Source organism: Denticeps clupeoides, chromosome 13 (genome assembly GCF_900700375.1).
Source record: "Denticeps clupeoides chromosome 13, fDenClu1.1, whole genome shotgun sequence".
NCBI classification, from domain to species: Eukaryota; Metazoa; Chordata; class Actinopteri; order Clupeiformes; family Denticipitidae; genus Denticeps; species Denticeps clupeoides.
Window position 1 is genome coordinate 8464667 of NC_041719.1, and position 17125 is coordinate 8481791.

The window sequence follows — 17125 nt, forward strand, 5'->3', positions numbered from 1 at the left end:
GTTTTATTCAGAGAATCTTCTCCTAATGCCCCCCTTGCCCCTGTTTTCAATCTGAAGGCTTCATCTAGGCTATTGTTATTCTATGCCATTCAGTTGGAAATGAATCCACCTCTCCAGAGAAAATAGTAAACAGCCTGATTTTCACACCGAGAAATAACTTCTTGGTCACTGTTTTGTTTGAGAGACATAAAGTACTTAATACTGATTATGAGTGAGCTGCTTTCACTCAGTCATCCAGTACCAACATTGTCCTGTTATGAATGAGAAAACTGACATCATCCCTTCATCAGAAACAACAATATTATCATATTTTCCAACCTGTGAACCAGTGTAAAAGGGCCTTTTGGCCCCCAAGCTCTGCATTGTCAGTCCAGTAAAAACCCTTTTGTTTTCCTAATACGTCTGTTGCCGTGGTAACAGTGGTAATGTCTGGTCATGCACCAAATGACTTGTGTGTTTGTAACTCTTCATAAAGTCATATACAGTTGTAGCTGTGGATGGAATGAACTAAAGAAGTAATCTGCTTGTCTATGCTCATTACACTTAGAAGTTCTGCAGCGGATGTTTGACTGTGTAGCCTGTGAATTATTCATCATCAGGTTATGAATAATTACTTTAAAGACCTTATTCTGAGCTGCCGACAGACCCTGAGTGTTGAAAGTAAAAGCAAGTTAGAGCTGGAGCATGTATGGTAGGGTGTTAGTAAGTGTAATCATCAATTCTGCTTAACATTATTTATATTTTTGATAACATTATTTTCATAATAATTTTGCAATTAATTTGAATTGCCTTTGAGTAGTTGCAATTATATTTACAGTAGTGCTGTGGTGTAAATAACAATTGTTTTAAAAGGTAAAAATTAAGAAAAGCATTCTATCAGTGCATTTTTGTGCCTCTAATTTTTTTTCCCTGGTTTTGTTGGTTCTGATTTTCAGGTGGCTGCAGGCCCTTTGATGCTTGAATTTCTCTGTAATAACACAAAAACCTCAAAAACCTTGAGGGAATGATATGTCCATCTTTCTCTGTAAGGTTGCAAACACAGCGCACCACCAAAGAAATCAGATCCTAAATCTTGCTGTTTTCTGCCTCCTAAGTGACTTTTTCTGTCCGGATTGCAGTGTTCATAATTCATAGCTAAAGGAGGACATGGTGTACCTGAGCTCACCTGGTAAGAGGTGCTACAGATAGTTACACTTAGCCCAGATCGGCCATTTTCTGCAGGTTTAGGTCTTTGAGTGATACCGTATCTCAGCAGATGGCTGATTTTATTTTAAACTTAAAAGTGAGATTTATTTTTGGTTAACTACTGTAACTACTCTACTACTGTTTCTATCACTTTTACCATTAGTCGCACTTGATAAGGGCGTCTGATGAATGGCATAAATGAGAGAACCCTGCCCTGGTCAAAAAATCCCACACATTTGGCATAAATGGCCCTCTCTTGTGTGACATTGCATCCATCCAATGGAGTGTTAAGTGCTTACCATTGCTGGAGATCTGATTGTTGTTATTGTAGCACTTCATGCAGCCCCTGGTGTGTAAAACATGGGAGATGGATCATGTTCCAAAGTGTTCTCATAATTTTTAGGCTTAACATATGCAGTCATTTATTCCAAGAAATAATGCTACATGGTATGTAATGGGAATATGGGACCAAATCTCCTTTAAATCTGGTTATGGTGACTTAGAAAAATCCCAACTGACTCTCTCCTGCTTTGAGTATAAAATCTTAGCTGAATATATATAGCAGGTCTGCAGCTCTGCCATCTGCACTTTCTCTGCATATTGTACATTGCATTTTAATGCTGTAGACTATTTGTCTTCCATGACAATTTTCCGGATACAATCTAAACAGCCCTCTCTGTTACACCTTCTTTTTGAACGCTCAACTGGACAGAAAATTATGAGAAATTTCTTGGTTCTTTTATTAATTTTTTTATAGTGTGAAATTACCTTTCCCATGTCATTTTTTTGGCCTGTGCTGTGACCTTCAGAAATTTTCCCAGTGGCATAACTTTAATTGTGCCGAATCGCATAGCAGTTATCATTGGGCTACCACAGGCTTTGTCAGATGTACCCTCTATTTCACTCTGACCCCTTACACACTTCTCTCTCACCCATAATGAGGGCCAAATCAAAAAGAGCACACCTCTCAAGCAAGGAATGATTTGACCAGTGGTAGTCATGTTATTGGAATGGCAGTGTTCAGTGCCTGAAAATGTTTTATATTAAGGGTGAAAATGAGCTCAAGTTGCCAAGCTCACTTACCTCGTTTTGTCTGAAATTTAGTTAATTGCCTCATATTCATTCTTTCCATTATTGCACCCTTCCCCACACGCCCACGAATCCTCTTCTCTTGCTGCCCTCTTGCATGACTGGCTCCACACAGTAAATTTAGATACATATAAAAAATTAAAGGCTCAAGAGCAGAGCGTATTTAGAGCAAGCACACATTATTCATGGCTTCAGGCAAGTAATTTTTTGGAAGTAATTGACTGAATCAGTCTCATGTGCCCCTGCCCCTTTACAAAGAGCTTAAAAAACAAGAAATGGAGACTTTGTGTGTAAAGTGTTCTAAAAGATCAGCTTGCTTCTACTCCTTCAGTCTCATCTCAGTGTTTGCTCTGGTTGATTACGTGGGGTCAATGCGGCTCACGTGAATTGTAATCTGAGTGGTTGCCTTGGAGCATGTGCTGTATCTGTTTCTCTGCCAAATGCATTTGGGCATAAAAGCACATAAGGTTGCCTTGGAAACTGTCAGGAACATTATGGATGTCTGCTTGTTGAATTGATTTACAGGCTATACTTTTTCTCCCCACCCCACTTGTGTCTACAGTTCTCCTGTTGCTTTCCTGTGAGCTGCAATATGATCAATAATCTGCTCAGTAGCAGAATCTTGCTTTTTGACCAGTTTGGGAGAAGACATGTCCAGAAATGCAAATTTGAGTCGTTAGAAATGACTCTGCAAAGGGCCAAAAGCTTTGTGTGCCACATGCTTAGTTTTAAGGAACAGAGGGAAATTTCTTTGAACAGATCTGAAAGGCAGAGCTCTTCACCAGCTGGTGCCTGCCGTCATGTTGGTATATGACTTCTCGGCTGTCACTCCATGCAGTTTTTCTTCATTATTAATCTGTTGTCTACAAACTTCACGTTAATTGCTGTGGACGGACAGCGTGTGACTGTGGTCCTACAATCTATTGAGATTTGTGATTATTTTAGAAAGGCAGATTTGCAGTTGTATGTGTTGGACTAAAACCTACTCTGCACTGTCCAGTACCTCCAAACATGGACAGATGCTCTATACTACACTTTGGACTTTTCCACCTCTACAACTGTAGGACTTTAATACAATCAATACAAATCCTGCACTGACACCAATTGTTGGCTCACTCTACCTGGAAGGGGGTCCCTCTTTATATCACTCCTTCCCAAGGTTTCTTCCTTTCTTTTTTCTCTCTCTTTTTTTCCTTGTGTGCAGAAGGGTCAAGTGTGGGGGGTGTCAAATGTAGGGTCTGTCAAAGCTCATTGAGACATACTGTATGTGATTTTGGGCCATATAAGAAATAAATGTTGTTGTTGTTGTTCCATCATCATTGCACTTAGTCCAGTGACCACATGCAAGCTCTAATTACAGTACACAAAGGTTTTAATACAGAAGTATATACCAAAGTAATTTCATTGGGTTCCACCTATACTATTTGGTTATTTTAATTGGATTGAAGCTCAGATGGCTATGTTGATAATTTAATTGCTGGTGGAAAAATGTTTTATTACATTACATCTCAGACCGAACCCTATAATACATTCATAAACGTGACAGTATCATCAGTGTGTTTGCTTTTCCTAAAGTTAGAAAATAATTCCTAAAACCATTTTGGTATTTCAAGGTAGACTAATTCTCTCCTTCCCTCTCTATTTCTTATCCACACTATTTCTCACATTCAATTGCCCTGTTTGTCATCTGAGCCTTATTGACCCACTCACTTCGCAAGATCCTCTTCCTTGCTTTTGCCTGTATGTTTTTAAGAGGGTCGTTAAGCAAACCTTTCATTGTGTTACCTCCAATCCATCACAAGCAGCACTGCACTATTGATCATTTACTTCAATGTTAATAACTATTGGATTGCTCCTCGGTGATCAGCTTTCATGTGGTTTGCAACCATGCTGATGTGGATTTTCATTTCTTGCCCCCTCAAAGCTGACCCTCTTAAGCACTTAAAACATTGATTAAAAAAAAAAAGTTTTATTAATGCAAGGTCATAAAATTACCCCAGTTCATATTTGATTATTATGAACCTCATAATGAAATGCTTTTTTTTAGATTTATTGACTTTTTTTTTTTTTTAATACTAACAATTGTGTCTTCTGGAGGGCCCTCATACCATCTTAAATGGTTTCTGACCATTTGAGCACACTGGAGGTCATTTTGTAGGTCTCTGGTGGTGCTCCTCCTGTTCCTCCTTGCACAAAGGTGGAGGTAGCGGTCCTGCTGCTGGGTTGTTGCTCTCCTACAGCCTCCTCCACGTCTCCTGGTGTACTGGCCTGTCTCCTGGTAGCACCTCCATGCTATGGACACTGCGCAGACAGACACAGCAAACCTTCTTGCCACAGCTCAAACTGATGTGCCATCCTGGACGAGCTGCACTACCTGAGCCACTTGTGTGGGTTGTAGACTCCGTCTCATGCTACCACTAGAGTGAAAGCACCGGCAGCATTCAGAAGTGACCAAAACATCGCCCAGAAAGCATAGGAACTGAGAAGTGGTCTGTGGTCCCCACCTGCAGAACCACGCCTTTATTGGGGATGTCTTGCTAATTGCCTATAATTTCCACCTGTTGTCCATTCCATTTGCACAGCAGCATGTGAAATTGATAGTCAGTGTTGCTTCCTAAGTCGACAGTTTGATTTTACAGAAGTGTGATTGACTTGCAGTTACATTGTGTTGTTTAAGTATTCCATTTAATTTAATATTCATTTCCATTTAAGAAGTGTATAAGTGCAAATTACAATTTGTCGCTTTTGTCCAAAAAATTTTTTTTGTTCTTGGAAATTCTCATTTTTGCCTATCATACAAATTGCAGGCATGTTATTTTGTGTTATATGTAATTGTGCCATGCAGGGACACAGCTGGCTTTCATGCCAGTAATCACAGACAATTTGCTGTAATGTGAGCTCCATTGAACATTCTTTTCTCTATTATAGTGCTAAAAATAAATTATCCCTTACTTTACTATACAGGAAAAGGATGATTATGATAATATGGACAATGTGATTTTTAGAATACTTTACTCCTGGGATTCATGTGCATGTTACTTTGACATGTACCACTTACCTAAAGATTGCTACAGGCCAGCTTCAGGGCAGCAGTGTTCTGATTGCAGTGCCATCTTTCAGCACTGCAAAGATTGTTCACAAATGGTACAAGGAGCCTGACAAGGTGTTGACCTGGCTTTCAAATTCCCCAGGTTTCAATCCAATCAAGTACATTTGGTATGTACTGGAAAAACAGGTCTGGTCCATGGAGGTTCCACTTCACACATTACTGGACTTAAATCATGTGCTACTGTCATCTGACTGGTTGGATCATTAGTTGATATACCATACATATGCACATTGAGATTTTGTCTTTCTAAGAACTTCCTTTCTGGCAGTCATGGAATCCTTATTAGAAACAATTAAGCTGGAATGGAAAATGTTTCATCATACTTCACTCAAGTCACGCATGTTATTTTCCATCATAAAATATTAACTGAAATGTCATGCCGGATTAAAAGAAAAAAAAAGTAATGGAAGCAGGATATTGTTACTGTTAGAGAATTAAACTTTGTAAATGAATGTAGAGGTGAAAAGACCGGTAAGATGACTCAAGATTACACACATTCTTCACATTGTAAGAGATTGAAATCAAATTGCAAAATGGAGAAGCTGCAGATTCAACAACCAAAATAAAAAATGAGGTGAACGTCTGGCAGCTGTCACCTGTCTCAATGAAGTGGAGCAGAACAGTAAAGCATGCTGAACACTGAGGCCATAGAGGAGCTCGCTAAAAATATAGTCTTGAATGAAGTTGTTGGTGTTGAGGTGACCGAGGCATGTTGCCTCAAAAAGAATATTGAGATATAAAAATCTATTTAATGTATTAAGATATCTGGAAGTTTGAAAATTTGAGTTTAACGTTTGGTTCAGACATTCATATGAATGAGACCTAAATGTGGTTCTGCATAAAGGCGTGGTTCTTCAGGTGGGGACCACAGACCACTTCTCAGTTCCTATGCTTTCTGGCTGATGTTTTGGTCACTTTTGAATGCTGGCTATGCTTTCACTCTAGTGGTAGAATGAGACTACAAGTGGCTCAGGTAGTGCAGCTCATCCAGGATGGCACATCAGCGCAAGCTTTGGCAAGAAGGTTTGCTGTGACAGTCAACATAGTGTCCAGAGCATGGGAGTGCTACCAGGAGACAGGCCAGTACATCAGGAGACGTGGAGGAGGCCAAAGGAGGGCAACAACCCAGCCGCAGGACCAGCTCTCCACGTGCTCGCCAGAGGTGGCCTGACTGCCATTAGGTACCGAGATGTGTTCCTCAGACCCCTTGTGAGACCATATGCTGTTACGGCCCTGGGTTCTTCCTACTGCAAGACAATGCTAGACCTCATGTGGCTGGAATGTGTCAGTAGTTCCTGCAAGACAAAGCCATTTCCAATAGAGGACATCTGGGAGATCACGTCTCTCTCCATCCACCAACTCCACATTGCACCACAGACTGTCTGCCACCTCATCAGGAGCATGCCCAGGCGTTGTAGGGACGTCATACAGTCCTCATTTTGACTTGTTTAAAGACATTACAACAAAGTTGTAGCCTGTTGTGTGTTTTTCCACTTTAATTTTGTGTGTTACTCCAAATCCAGACCTCCACTGGTTGATAAATTTGATTTCCTTGAATAGTTTTTGTGTGATTTTTGTTGTCAGAACATTCAACTATGTAAAAATATCATTAATAAATATCATTAATACATAGTATAAAACAATCATCAGAAAGAAAAAGGAGGGGTCAAAAATAAACTAGCCATAATAACAGAACAAGAGCAAAAGAAAAAAATGCAGGGCACACACAATTTTACAGATATTATCATAAATTTCTTTTATGTGTTGATCCGGAAATGCATTGTCTCCTGTAAAGTGTTTTAGTTGGTCAAAGTTTCATGAGGAAAGATTGGGTGGTACCAATTGGGTACTGAATCGACTTTCTACACATCACCATGGTTTCCCCCGTGGTTCTGCCTCCTGCCTGTCTGCCCCCATGCACAACAGAACTTCCACACAGAACCACTGCACTAAATCACTGTATAAATGATAAATTCAGCTGTTTGTTGCATAAAATTTTTACATCATAAATGCTTTTATTTTAAACAAAAGTGTAATATAGAGGTTCACAGGTTTTGCTGGGCCATCTGCAGTTGTGGAGAAGTGGCTCACCTTTTCTCACAGTAAAATGTACCCCAGTACAGTAGTGCTTTCTCAGCAAAAAAAATTGCTACCAGACACTTGACCGAAAGTATCAACTGCCTATGTAGGATGATCAAATGTTCTCTCTTCCCCGTGTAGTCTTTTTGAGACCAGGAATTTACAGACATTTCTCGCATCATGGGCATCCTACATGCCTATTCACTCAATTTCCAAGTCTCAAAAAGAAAACGTGTCTGGGGAATCCAAAAATTCTTTCGGTACAAAACGTGCATTCGCCAGGATTTTCTGGATGGGTGGGGGAGCGAGCTGTCTGTTTTGTCTGGGCAGAGAAGCAAACCTTGAAAGCAAAGTACATGCTGTCTGTTTAGCGTTAGGATTAATACTCTATGTATACGATAGTCATACATGTATACGATAGTTGATACATTGCATGTAAGGCAAACCGCGAAACATGAGAGTGTATTGGAATATCGCCCACCCCTAATTTGATCATCTGAATTTATTGTGAGTCGGCGCACCTCAATATGGTGTAATCCCCATCCCTATTTGCCGTACTAACTTCTCGAAAAACAATCTATACATTTTCATCAGCAGTTCTTCCTTTATGTTAACTTGAGCATTGCCCCTTAGTGTTTCATTTCTGTTGGACAGGATTTGTTCTTGTACTGTTTGTCCTGTTTATACCCACATGCTGTCGGAGATTGTGGATAGAGTATTGACAGCTTCATGTTTGTTAGCAGTCCTGAGAAAATGGATTGCTTCAGCCCCATCAATGCGACTGTCAATGTGAGGTGTTCGGCTAATTCTCTTACTTTTGAGTAACGCAGAGGATTTACAGGGACACCAATACCTCCCTGGGACACGGCTGCTCAGTCCCAGCGACAAGCAATTTTAACTTCACAATGCGAATGAGGTAATCCAGTTAGCCTGTATCAGGAAGCCTGCTGTGATTAGGGGAGCAAAATTCAATTGACTGCCTGCTTTTCGATCTCGGGCACGTTCATTGATGACGTTTCTGTTGCAGCGAATCATGGGTCGGTCGATAAAACAAATTTCCCCTCCTGTTCCTTGATTCTGTTCCCCCCACTTTGATTCCCTGCTTGCCAGTAAATGGATTTAAAAGATGCTGTTAATCTCTGAATGTGTTGTTTGCGGGAAAGATTTTCCCCTATTAGTGTTTCCTTACTCTGTTAATTTATTGTAATTTTCTTACTAATTTATTTATAAATGTGTACATTTACATGTTACACTGCATTTACAACGCGACTGAAATGGTATAATATTATTTCACATAATATGCGTGAATGAAATTTATGTAAGAATATGGTATTATGTATTATGGAAGCTATATGGCACCATCATGCTTGTCTGGATCTACTCAGTGTTCTTAGCCCTTCACACCACAAGGAAAAAGGTCCCATGGCCACCCTGCAGCGATGCCATATGAGAAGGAGAGTCGAGTCTGTGCATCAGTTCACCACAGGCACTCATACCTAATTGTTCAATCTTATTTGATCTTTGTGCTGAGGGTTATCAGGAGCCAGTCATGGGATTGATATTTAAGAGACGAGCGTCTCGTTTTTGCTGCCAATTGGGGATGTGGCGAGATACTACACTTTGTTTAGTTGTCTGCAAGAAAATGTTTGGTCCGAGGAAGGGAGGGGACAGACAGACAGGGCGGACTTTGTAATTCTGTGTACAGAGTCTTCTTGTGTCGCCCATCTCGATCAGACAGTCTTCAGTCAGCATTTTGTGGCTCTGCTTGTCAGTCAGTGGTGCATAATTAGCTTGCGAGAATGCAGATTTTCATAACTAATATGACAGACAGCTGTGTTTACAGAGGAGCTTTAGACACATCTTGCTTGAAGAACTTTAATTGCCTTTTGTGTACCATGTTTCTTAAGTGGGCTGTCATTGAAAAGATGGACTGCAGTCTCACAGTGTGTATAAATACCCTTCTCTCGTGCTATGGCACATTTTTAGTGTTGGACAGTGGAGATCTGCTCTGCTTGTGTTTTTAAAGTAGCTTTTTGGCAAGTTTGCTGCATATTAGCTAAATCAACTCCACTATGCTCCCACTGCTCCTTCCAAGGGTCAATTATGAGTGTAGAGCAGGCCGCCTATTGGCACAGCCCCATGGGGAGGCTTCTAGAAGATAGCACTCAGTCCTCTGCCTGCCGTCTGATGGATACTAGATGGGATTGTGGTTTTAGGCGAATGAAGCCAGATTAGTTTTTTTTCCCGTCTAGTCTTTCAGAGATCAGAACCTTCAATGCTTGCTCAGCATTTTCTTATCAGCCTGACTTGTGTGTGTGTGTGTGTGTGTGTGTGTGTGGATGCACACTAAATCTCCTGCTGCTGCTTCTCTGGAGCTTGATTGCTCATCCCTGGGCTGTGTTCAGCTCATGGCAATGGCACTTTCCTACAGTTCCTCTTTAAAACCTCAAAGGCCATTCACCACCTGATCTTATGAGGGTGTGTTGCAGATTTTTGCTTTGCGTTTTGTGTTTGTATGACATTTATGCTCGAATCCCTACTGTGCCATTTTTATTAGGTCCTTTTAAGATGTGTTATACCAGAAGCTTCAAGTATTTTATCAAATTATGTTTAAATAAAAGTTTAATCTTAAAATATGCCTTTCCTTCGGGTAAATTTGACTTTGGGTTGTAGGGTTAGCGCTGTGTGAATTGGCTGTCTGTTTTCATTGTAACCTTGGTCATGGTGCATTCTCCCTGCATGGCTCCCCATGAACTGTGACAGTACTTGATTAGCCTCATTAGGTGCGTACAGCCTTGTATTGATTTAGGAATTTACGCTGCCTGAGCTCACTGTTCCTTTTTGTGTCCAGTATGTCCCGGGCCTTTTTTTTTGGTTTGTTTCTGCTTCATTTCTGGTACAAATCCTTTGTCTGCTTGCCTCCCAGAACACGTTAGGGCTGGGCTATTAAACCATAATAAAATGGTCGTGGCAGAAATTTCCTCAAAAGGACCTGATGTATGCCTAAATAAAAAAAGCATAGTCTTCTGTGTTATGCAAACATCACCTTTCTCTGAATTTCTGGCAGTCTCTGGCTCTCTGGTGTCTGTAAATTGTGTATAGTATCCCAGATTTTGCATGCAACAAAAATGAAATGAGATATTAACAAGGTTATTATGATACAATAACAAGATAATGACCGTTCTCATACATCTATTTTATACAGCTAAACAGATATGTTTCAGGGTACAGTTAATTATTATCATCAACCATTTCATAGTTGTCAAAAGTTTAAATGGTAAAAAACATAATTTCTGTACTGGACTCTTTTACTAAAATGCTTTGGTTTTGACTTTGTGGGATCTTTATTGAAATTTGATGGAGCTTTCACATAAAATCTATTCATTTCTGAGTCTGATGCCTTTAATAAAACATTCACCCCAGCCCTGTCTTTGTGTTAGTACTGCTCTGTTATTTAGTGAGTGCAGCGCCCCTCTCTCTCTGTCTCTCTCTCTCTCTCTCTCTTCATCACGTATTCATAAGTCAGTGTTTGTCATTTTTGGGACTCTTCTCCCTTGCTCATGTGCATGTGTGCTTCAGACTGCAGCATCACAGACAACAGGGACTAGTTGTCTTCATGCTAGAGAGACACCCAATTAATTTTCTTACGCAGACTCCCCAGGGTTAAATGTTTGTGTGTATGCATGTGTGAGAGTGAGGAGCCGTTGTAGCTTCATAATGAGTGCACCGGACCGATTGAGGCAGTTTCTGCTGTCAGGTCAGCTGTTATGATTCTGCAGTGCATTAGCTTCCTGGTGATAAGAGTGTCCGCTGTGACAAAAGTGTTGTTCCATGCACAAATATACAATTTGTTTTCCTTTGTGGATAGTTGGCCTATATTTTCTGTCCCATTTCAGTTGAGAACATGACATTCAAACTGGTTTGTGGGCCCGGGTTTATTAATAGTGGTCACGTCAGCAGCATTTGATAGTCATGGGTGTAGTGTGTCTACAGTAACGTTTCAAAAGATGATACCTTTGCTTTATCAGCAAAGGCCACACTGATAGGGGCTTTGATGTGCACAGCAGGTAAGGAAGGTTGCCAGTTCTAATCCCGCACTATCAAGGTCCCACCAAGCAAAGTTTTGTCTACTTCTATGTGCCTTTCCGTTTTCCTTAGTAAACGTTCACAGTATTCCTCACCTTCCATGGAAAATTTATTTTTTGTAGGTTGATAAACTCATAACTTGAATTCAGTGTTATTGTGCATCGTTCGCTCTTCGTTTCTACTAATGATTAAAAACTACCTTCTTATCAGGATTGCAGTGATATTGCGCACTCATGCATCATACAGGCATCAACAAGTCAAAAACTAAATTTGGATTACTAGTTAATAATCCCATTACTTGAAATTAGAGGTGTGAACCTTCACTGGTCTCACCATTTGATTTGACTACAATCATCAAATGCCTCGATTATCGATGCATCATGATTCATCCCATATCTTTTTTTTTCAATACTTTTCACGATGTTTTCAAAAACAAGTGCTAAGGTCCTGTTCACCCGTGTGGATGATTTTATTTACTACAATGAGCAGAAAAACATTTTTCTGCCATTTGTGGCGTTAGGTAAACACACACAATGTAATTGCGATAAAATCGCTGCAAAACCGTCCATGTCTGCATCGCGATGCATCAATTATGAGATTAATTTCAACACCTCTACTTGAAACTGAGGTATGAGCAGAACTCTCCAGTTCTGCAGGTACCTCACCGATAATGGGTAGTTATAGATAGTCACAGCCATTGTTTTAGATCCCAAAAGAGAAATGTAGGCATCGAGAAGCTTGTTTCGATAAACACAGTACAGCTGGATGTACAGCAGCGCGGTGTCAAGACAACAGAGCCAGTAGAACGAGCTCTCAGCATAAAGGAGGTAGTGTACTGGAAAATGGCTGAAGAAGGCTTAATGTAGTGGGCACAAAACGTAAAATTATGTTTTCACGGTGCTTGTCAAAGCCACTTCAAGTATGTCTTCTAGGACATACTAGCCCAGGAAGTTTCATTTTAATTGTGAGCAGAGAAACAACATTTTTGAGTTTCTCTTCCTTTTTTGAAAATGTAGAGGACAGACTGAGGAAACTAGGACAGACAATAGGAGACATACTTCATGACCCCAAGTCTTATTTGGACTATTCTTAACACAGTTAAAATGCAGCTCACTTCCTCAGCACTTACCGGCATCAGCTTTAGCACTGCTCCCAGACTGGCTGCAGCTCGAATCGGGTTTCTGATAAATGGAGCAGCCATCCTTTCTGCGAACTCATTAGCTGTGCATTGTGGCGGCTTTTTTTGGACTCTCTGGGCTGGTGGTGATCAAACTAGTGTTGGACTACACGTCACTGTTCTTTCTAGATTGAGAAATGCTATAAAATGTTCACTATATTGCTGAAGGATACAAGGAATAAATCAGACGTTAAAACATCAGCTAAAAATACCTGACTGTATGTTCCGAATTCCCCATTAGGGTTGAAAAATAGAGGTGGTTGTCAAGAGCCGTTGCTACGCTCCCAAGTCCAATGGCGGGAGGATTTGATAAGCGTCTATATGCAGACACAGGCTCAGGGTTCAAAGAGATGGAAATGCCTTCAGTGTCAAGAGCCATGACACTTGGTCCCTGCTCTGCTTCTATGATAAATTACACAATCGCTTCACCCCTGTGGTTATTCTGTGTTCCGTCTTGCTCACATGCAGTCTTCTTAACTCACTCAAACATATCAAGGGTGGGTGACCTGCTAGTTCTTTTGTTTTCTCTATTAAATTGCAGGCCTGGCTTCCAGTGAGGTCACTTGTCAGCATGCAGACCGCCAGGCGAACCCTTTAACAGCGTGACGTGACGTTGACTGCGTAACACATCCATCTGCCTAGAAGCAGAGAAAATGCTGCCCTTGCTTTTTTTATCTGCCCCGACTGACACTTTAATTAACCTTTCCAAATAAAGTGAGAAGGGAGTATACTACACTCCCATGTTTTAATTAGACCAACACTAGGGAGAATTTGAAGGAAAGGGAAAAATTCCGGGGCTGGTTCTGTGTAATTTTATCCTTTCTGTCAGTCCATCCCCAGGGTAATTTTTTTAGCCTTCCCACTGCAGCTCTGCTGCCCTCTTTTTTTTTCTTTTCCTGACCCCACTCCAAGGTTGCCTCATTTAAGCAACTGCTTGAAAGTCTTAAAGGTTGAGTCTCTCCTTTCTCAGTGTCAGTGAAAGACAACTCGCCCCTTTGTTCTATCCCTCATACCCTTCCTGTTTTTTCATTGATTTGGACAATCTTTCCCTGTCATTGTCACAGCGTGTGGGGTGACAATGAGCTTCTCTCCCTCCCTCCTCGAGAGCAGCTGTACCAATGTCATGTCCAGCTCTTCCGTGCATTTCAGAGGGAGGACGCTGATTGCGTCTAATGAGGAGCTTTAGGAATATGCTGCTGGTTAATCCTCCTTCCACTCTCCCAGAGCTGGGAACAAAGCTGTGGCTCAGGAAAAAAATCACCCCCCCTCATCACCACCCGCTTACTGACATCCAAGAAGAGTCTCATACATAGTCAAATCTGACTGACATTATGGAAAGGCCTGAAAAAGAGCAGGCTCATTTTCACCGATCAGCTACAACATTAGCACCAATGACTGGTGAAATGCATTTATTATGTTGCTACGATGGCACCTGGCACTCAGTTGGATGTTTTAGGAATAAAGTGAAGGTGATGTGATGGGATTTGAAGAAAGAAAAATCTCACTTAGCAGGATTTAAAGAATGTTCGAGGCAGTTCTGGTGGCAACTCAATATTTTGTTTGGTCATGATGTTATGGCAGATGCGCTATGTATAATTCAGTTGCAGAGACCTTTACCCATATTGTTCCTAAATATTTAAACTGCTAGTCCAAGCAGCGCTGATCAGTGAAACCATCATTAATTCATAAAAATGCAAGTAGTGTGTAACTCCACATAGTGTTTTATCATTTTTTTTCTGTGTGTGTGTGTGTGTGTGTGTGTGTGTGTGTGTGTGTGTGTGTGTGTGTGTGCACGCATATGCAGTCAGTATATTGAAAGGCTTGGCTTTCGCAGCACGGAGGAGGAGGACGATTAGCTGACTAAAAGAGGTGGGACTTTGTGACACTTCCATTCATTTTATGCAAATAGTCTTGCGCCTGCTCGCTCGCGATTGGCTCACCATGGCTAACGTGTGCGAGAGCAATGTGATGCAGTTGAGACAAAGGGAGGGGCAAGGCAACATGCAAAATAAATAAATGAAGACAGAGATCAAGTCTTGCTAGAGAGCATAAGAAAAGCTTAAAAATGTACCCTAGACTAGGACTAATGAGATAAAAAGATACCACCCCGCTGACTTTGGTAAACCGAAGAATGAATAGCTGGTGACTGCTACTTTCCCTTGGCCTTTCACCCACTTTTATGCACAGCTGTGCCGGATCCCTCTTTCTTTCTTCTTTTTTAATAAAAGAAGAGCACATTGTGTCTAGCTGGCACAAGTGTCAGAGAGAAGGGAAGGCGAGGAGAAAGAAGAGGAAGCATCTCGCGCGCACCTGCCCCTGCGACGGCGCCTGCTATTCTCAGGGTTCCGCCGGTGCCGTTTGCCCGCTGCCTGTCCGCCACGAGCGAATGAGAAGGAATCCGGCCATGCAGGTCTGAGAGGAGCTGTTGTTGTGCTTGCTGCTGTCAGCGGGCTGCTGCTGCTGCTGTCTGCTCACAGCGTGGGCTCCGCTGTTGTGATCTTCTCCCTCGTCCTTTCATCTGACGGATGATCGCCGTCACACAAAGCTTCCAAGATGCACGGACTACATACTGACTAAAGACCTGGCTTCAGAGGGATTCTTTTTTTTCCTGTTTTAATTCTGAGCTACACTCCAGCCAGCTCTTGTTATATTTGCATAAAGGACCAGGACCGAAGCACAGTTTGCTGGAAGTGTGTGAAAGGGACATGTGCGCCTGAAAGCCTCTTCAGCTTTAATTGAATCGGCAGCATACAGGGCTGTATGCGCACTTCACTTGTTTTTCTATTTTTTTTTTCCTCTCATCTTGAATCCCCATGAGGAATCATTGTCATCATTAATGTCTTGCACATTGCCTGCAAGTTACATGGTGGCGGGGTTTCTATAGAAATAACCCCTGTGGGGAATCGGGGACCGGAGGACCAGAAGAGGGAGGTGGGGGATACAAACCGACGGACCCGAGCCCCTCCAGCCGTTGAGCCCATGCAGGACCAGCTGAGTGGATATGAACCGCCACAACAGAGCGGCGGGGGGAGTCCGGGGCGTAACTCTGCACTGAATGGATGAATGAGAGGATCTGGGTGGGAGGGAGCGAGAGGAGAGTGGGAGGACGAGCTCAGGGACACACGTGCTCTTTGGCTGGGAGAGAAAAGGAGGAAGGAGAAGAGACTGAGCGCGGAGAGGCGCGAGAGACGGTACCGAGGCCAGGAATCGCTGCATCCAGACCGCCTTATATAGACTTCACATCGGAACGGACAGTGTGCAGACAGCAGCACATCAGATGCTCCTGTTAACACTGTCCCGGCACTTTGAAGTCCTCCCGTTGGTTTGGAATGCATTTGGACTGCTCTGAAGAAAGGAGAGACTTGAACTGCGGCTGGTTTATGTAGGGAGCGAAACCTTTTCAAAACACTGGAGGGGACTGTCTTTTTATGTATCGCACTGAAGCGTTGCGGCTATCAAAAGTGAGAGGTCGATGTAAACATGCCTGCTTGCAGTTTTTTAGGAGGAGTGATCGCTAAAGTTTGTACAAAGCTCTTTGTGTTCATCTGAAACTGTTCTGAATGCCCAAGCTGGACATTTTCCGCGAATCACAGAGTAAATGACTTGCGAGGAGGAAACTTGCTCTTTGGCGTGACTGAGCCGGTCACCCATTCATGGCACATTGTGCCCGACGACTGGTGCCACTAAAGTGGTTGAGCTGACGACTGCCTGCTGGTGTGGCCTTACTTTCTGTCTGAGGCCAGGGACGTTTTGGTTTAAAGGAAAGAACAGATCATACTGTGACAGGACCGAGAGAAAACATGGACGACTCGAGCATCCTGCGACGGAGAGGCCTGCAGGTACAGTATTTAAAAAATCAAAAGTAGATTCTGGGTATCTGTACTTCTCAGAACTTTTTTTGTGATAATGGTAATTCTCACAATGGTAAGCCCATTGAGACATACTGTATGTGATTTTGGGCTATATAAGAAATAAATGTTGTTGTTGTAATTCTAGTTGTTCTAGCATATAAAGTAACTTAGGAGGGCTATCCAGATTCTAGCTGATCTGTCTGGTATATTTCGGTGTTTTCTGCCTTCTTGATCACAGCAGTCAATTGGCTCTCATTGTTAAACTCCAGCGATGTGTCAGCTTCTTCTTACAAAAATCCACTGCAGCATAAAAGCTGCGAGGAGCTTGGAATAAGTTAGAGAGGAAGACGGGAAATTTCCGTGGCTTTCATTTGCCACATAATAAATAGTCCATGTAGTGTGCTGATTATGTACTTTGCAAGAAATATGCTGTCCTACTTGTGTTCAGTTGGTTTTGTGATTTGCATGTAGTATGCTGAGATGGGTAGCACTGGGATCCCACTGGGAAAGTAATGGGAATAAGATGGTATTGATAATGCTAAAGATAAG

The 17125-nt window shown here is 41.9% G+C and overlaps 1 protein-coding gene across 5 annotated transcripts in view; it reads left to right on the forward strand.

The window, feature by feature from the left end:
• mast2 (microtubule associated serine/threonine kinase 2) overlaps positions 1-17125 on the forward strand; it is a 96619-nt gene that overhangs the window by 23563 nt on the left and 55931 nt on the right. Inside the window, exon 1 of one of the 5 annotated variants that reach the window (XM_029001858.1) lies at positions 15857-16564. The exons of the other annotated variants lie outside the window; for them this stretch is intronic. Within the exon in view, the coding sequence (XP_028857691.1) occupies positions 16526-16564 (39 nt within the window). The 5' untranslated portion in view covers positions 15857-16525. Of the gene's footprint in view, positions 1-15856; positions 16565-17125 lie in introns of those variants that run through there. 5 annotated transcript variants of the gene reach the window in all.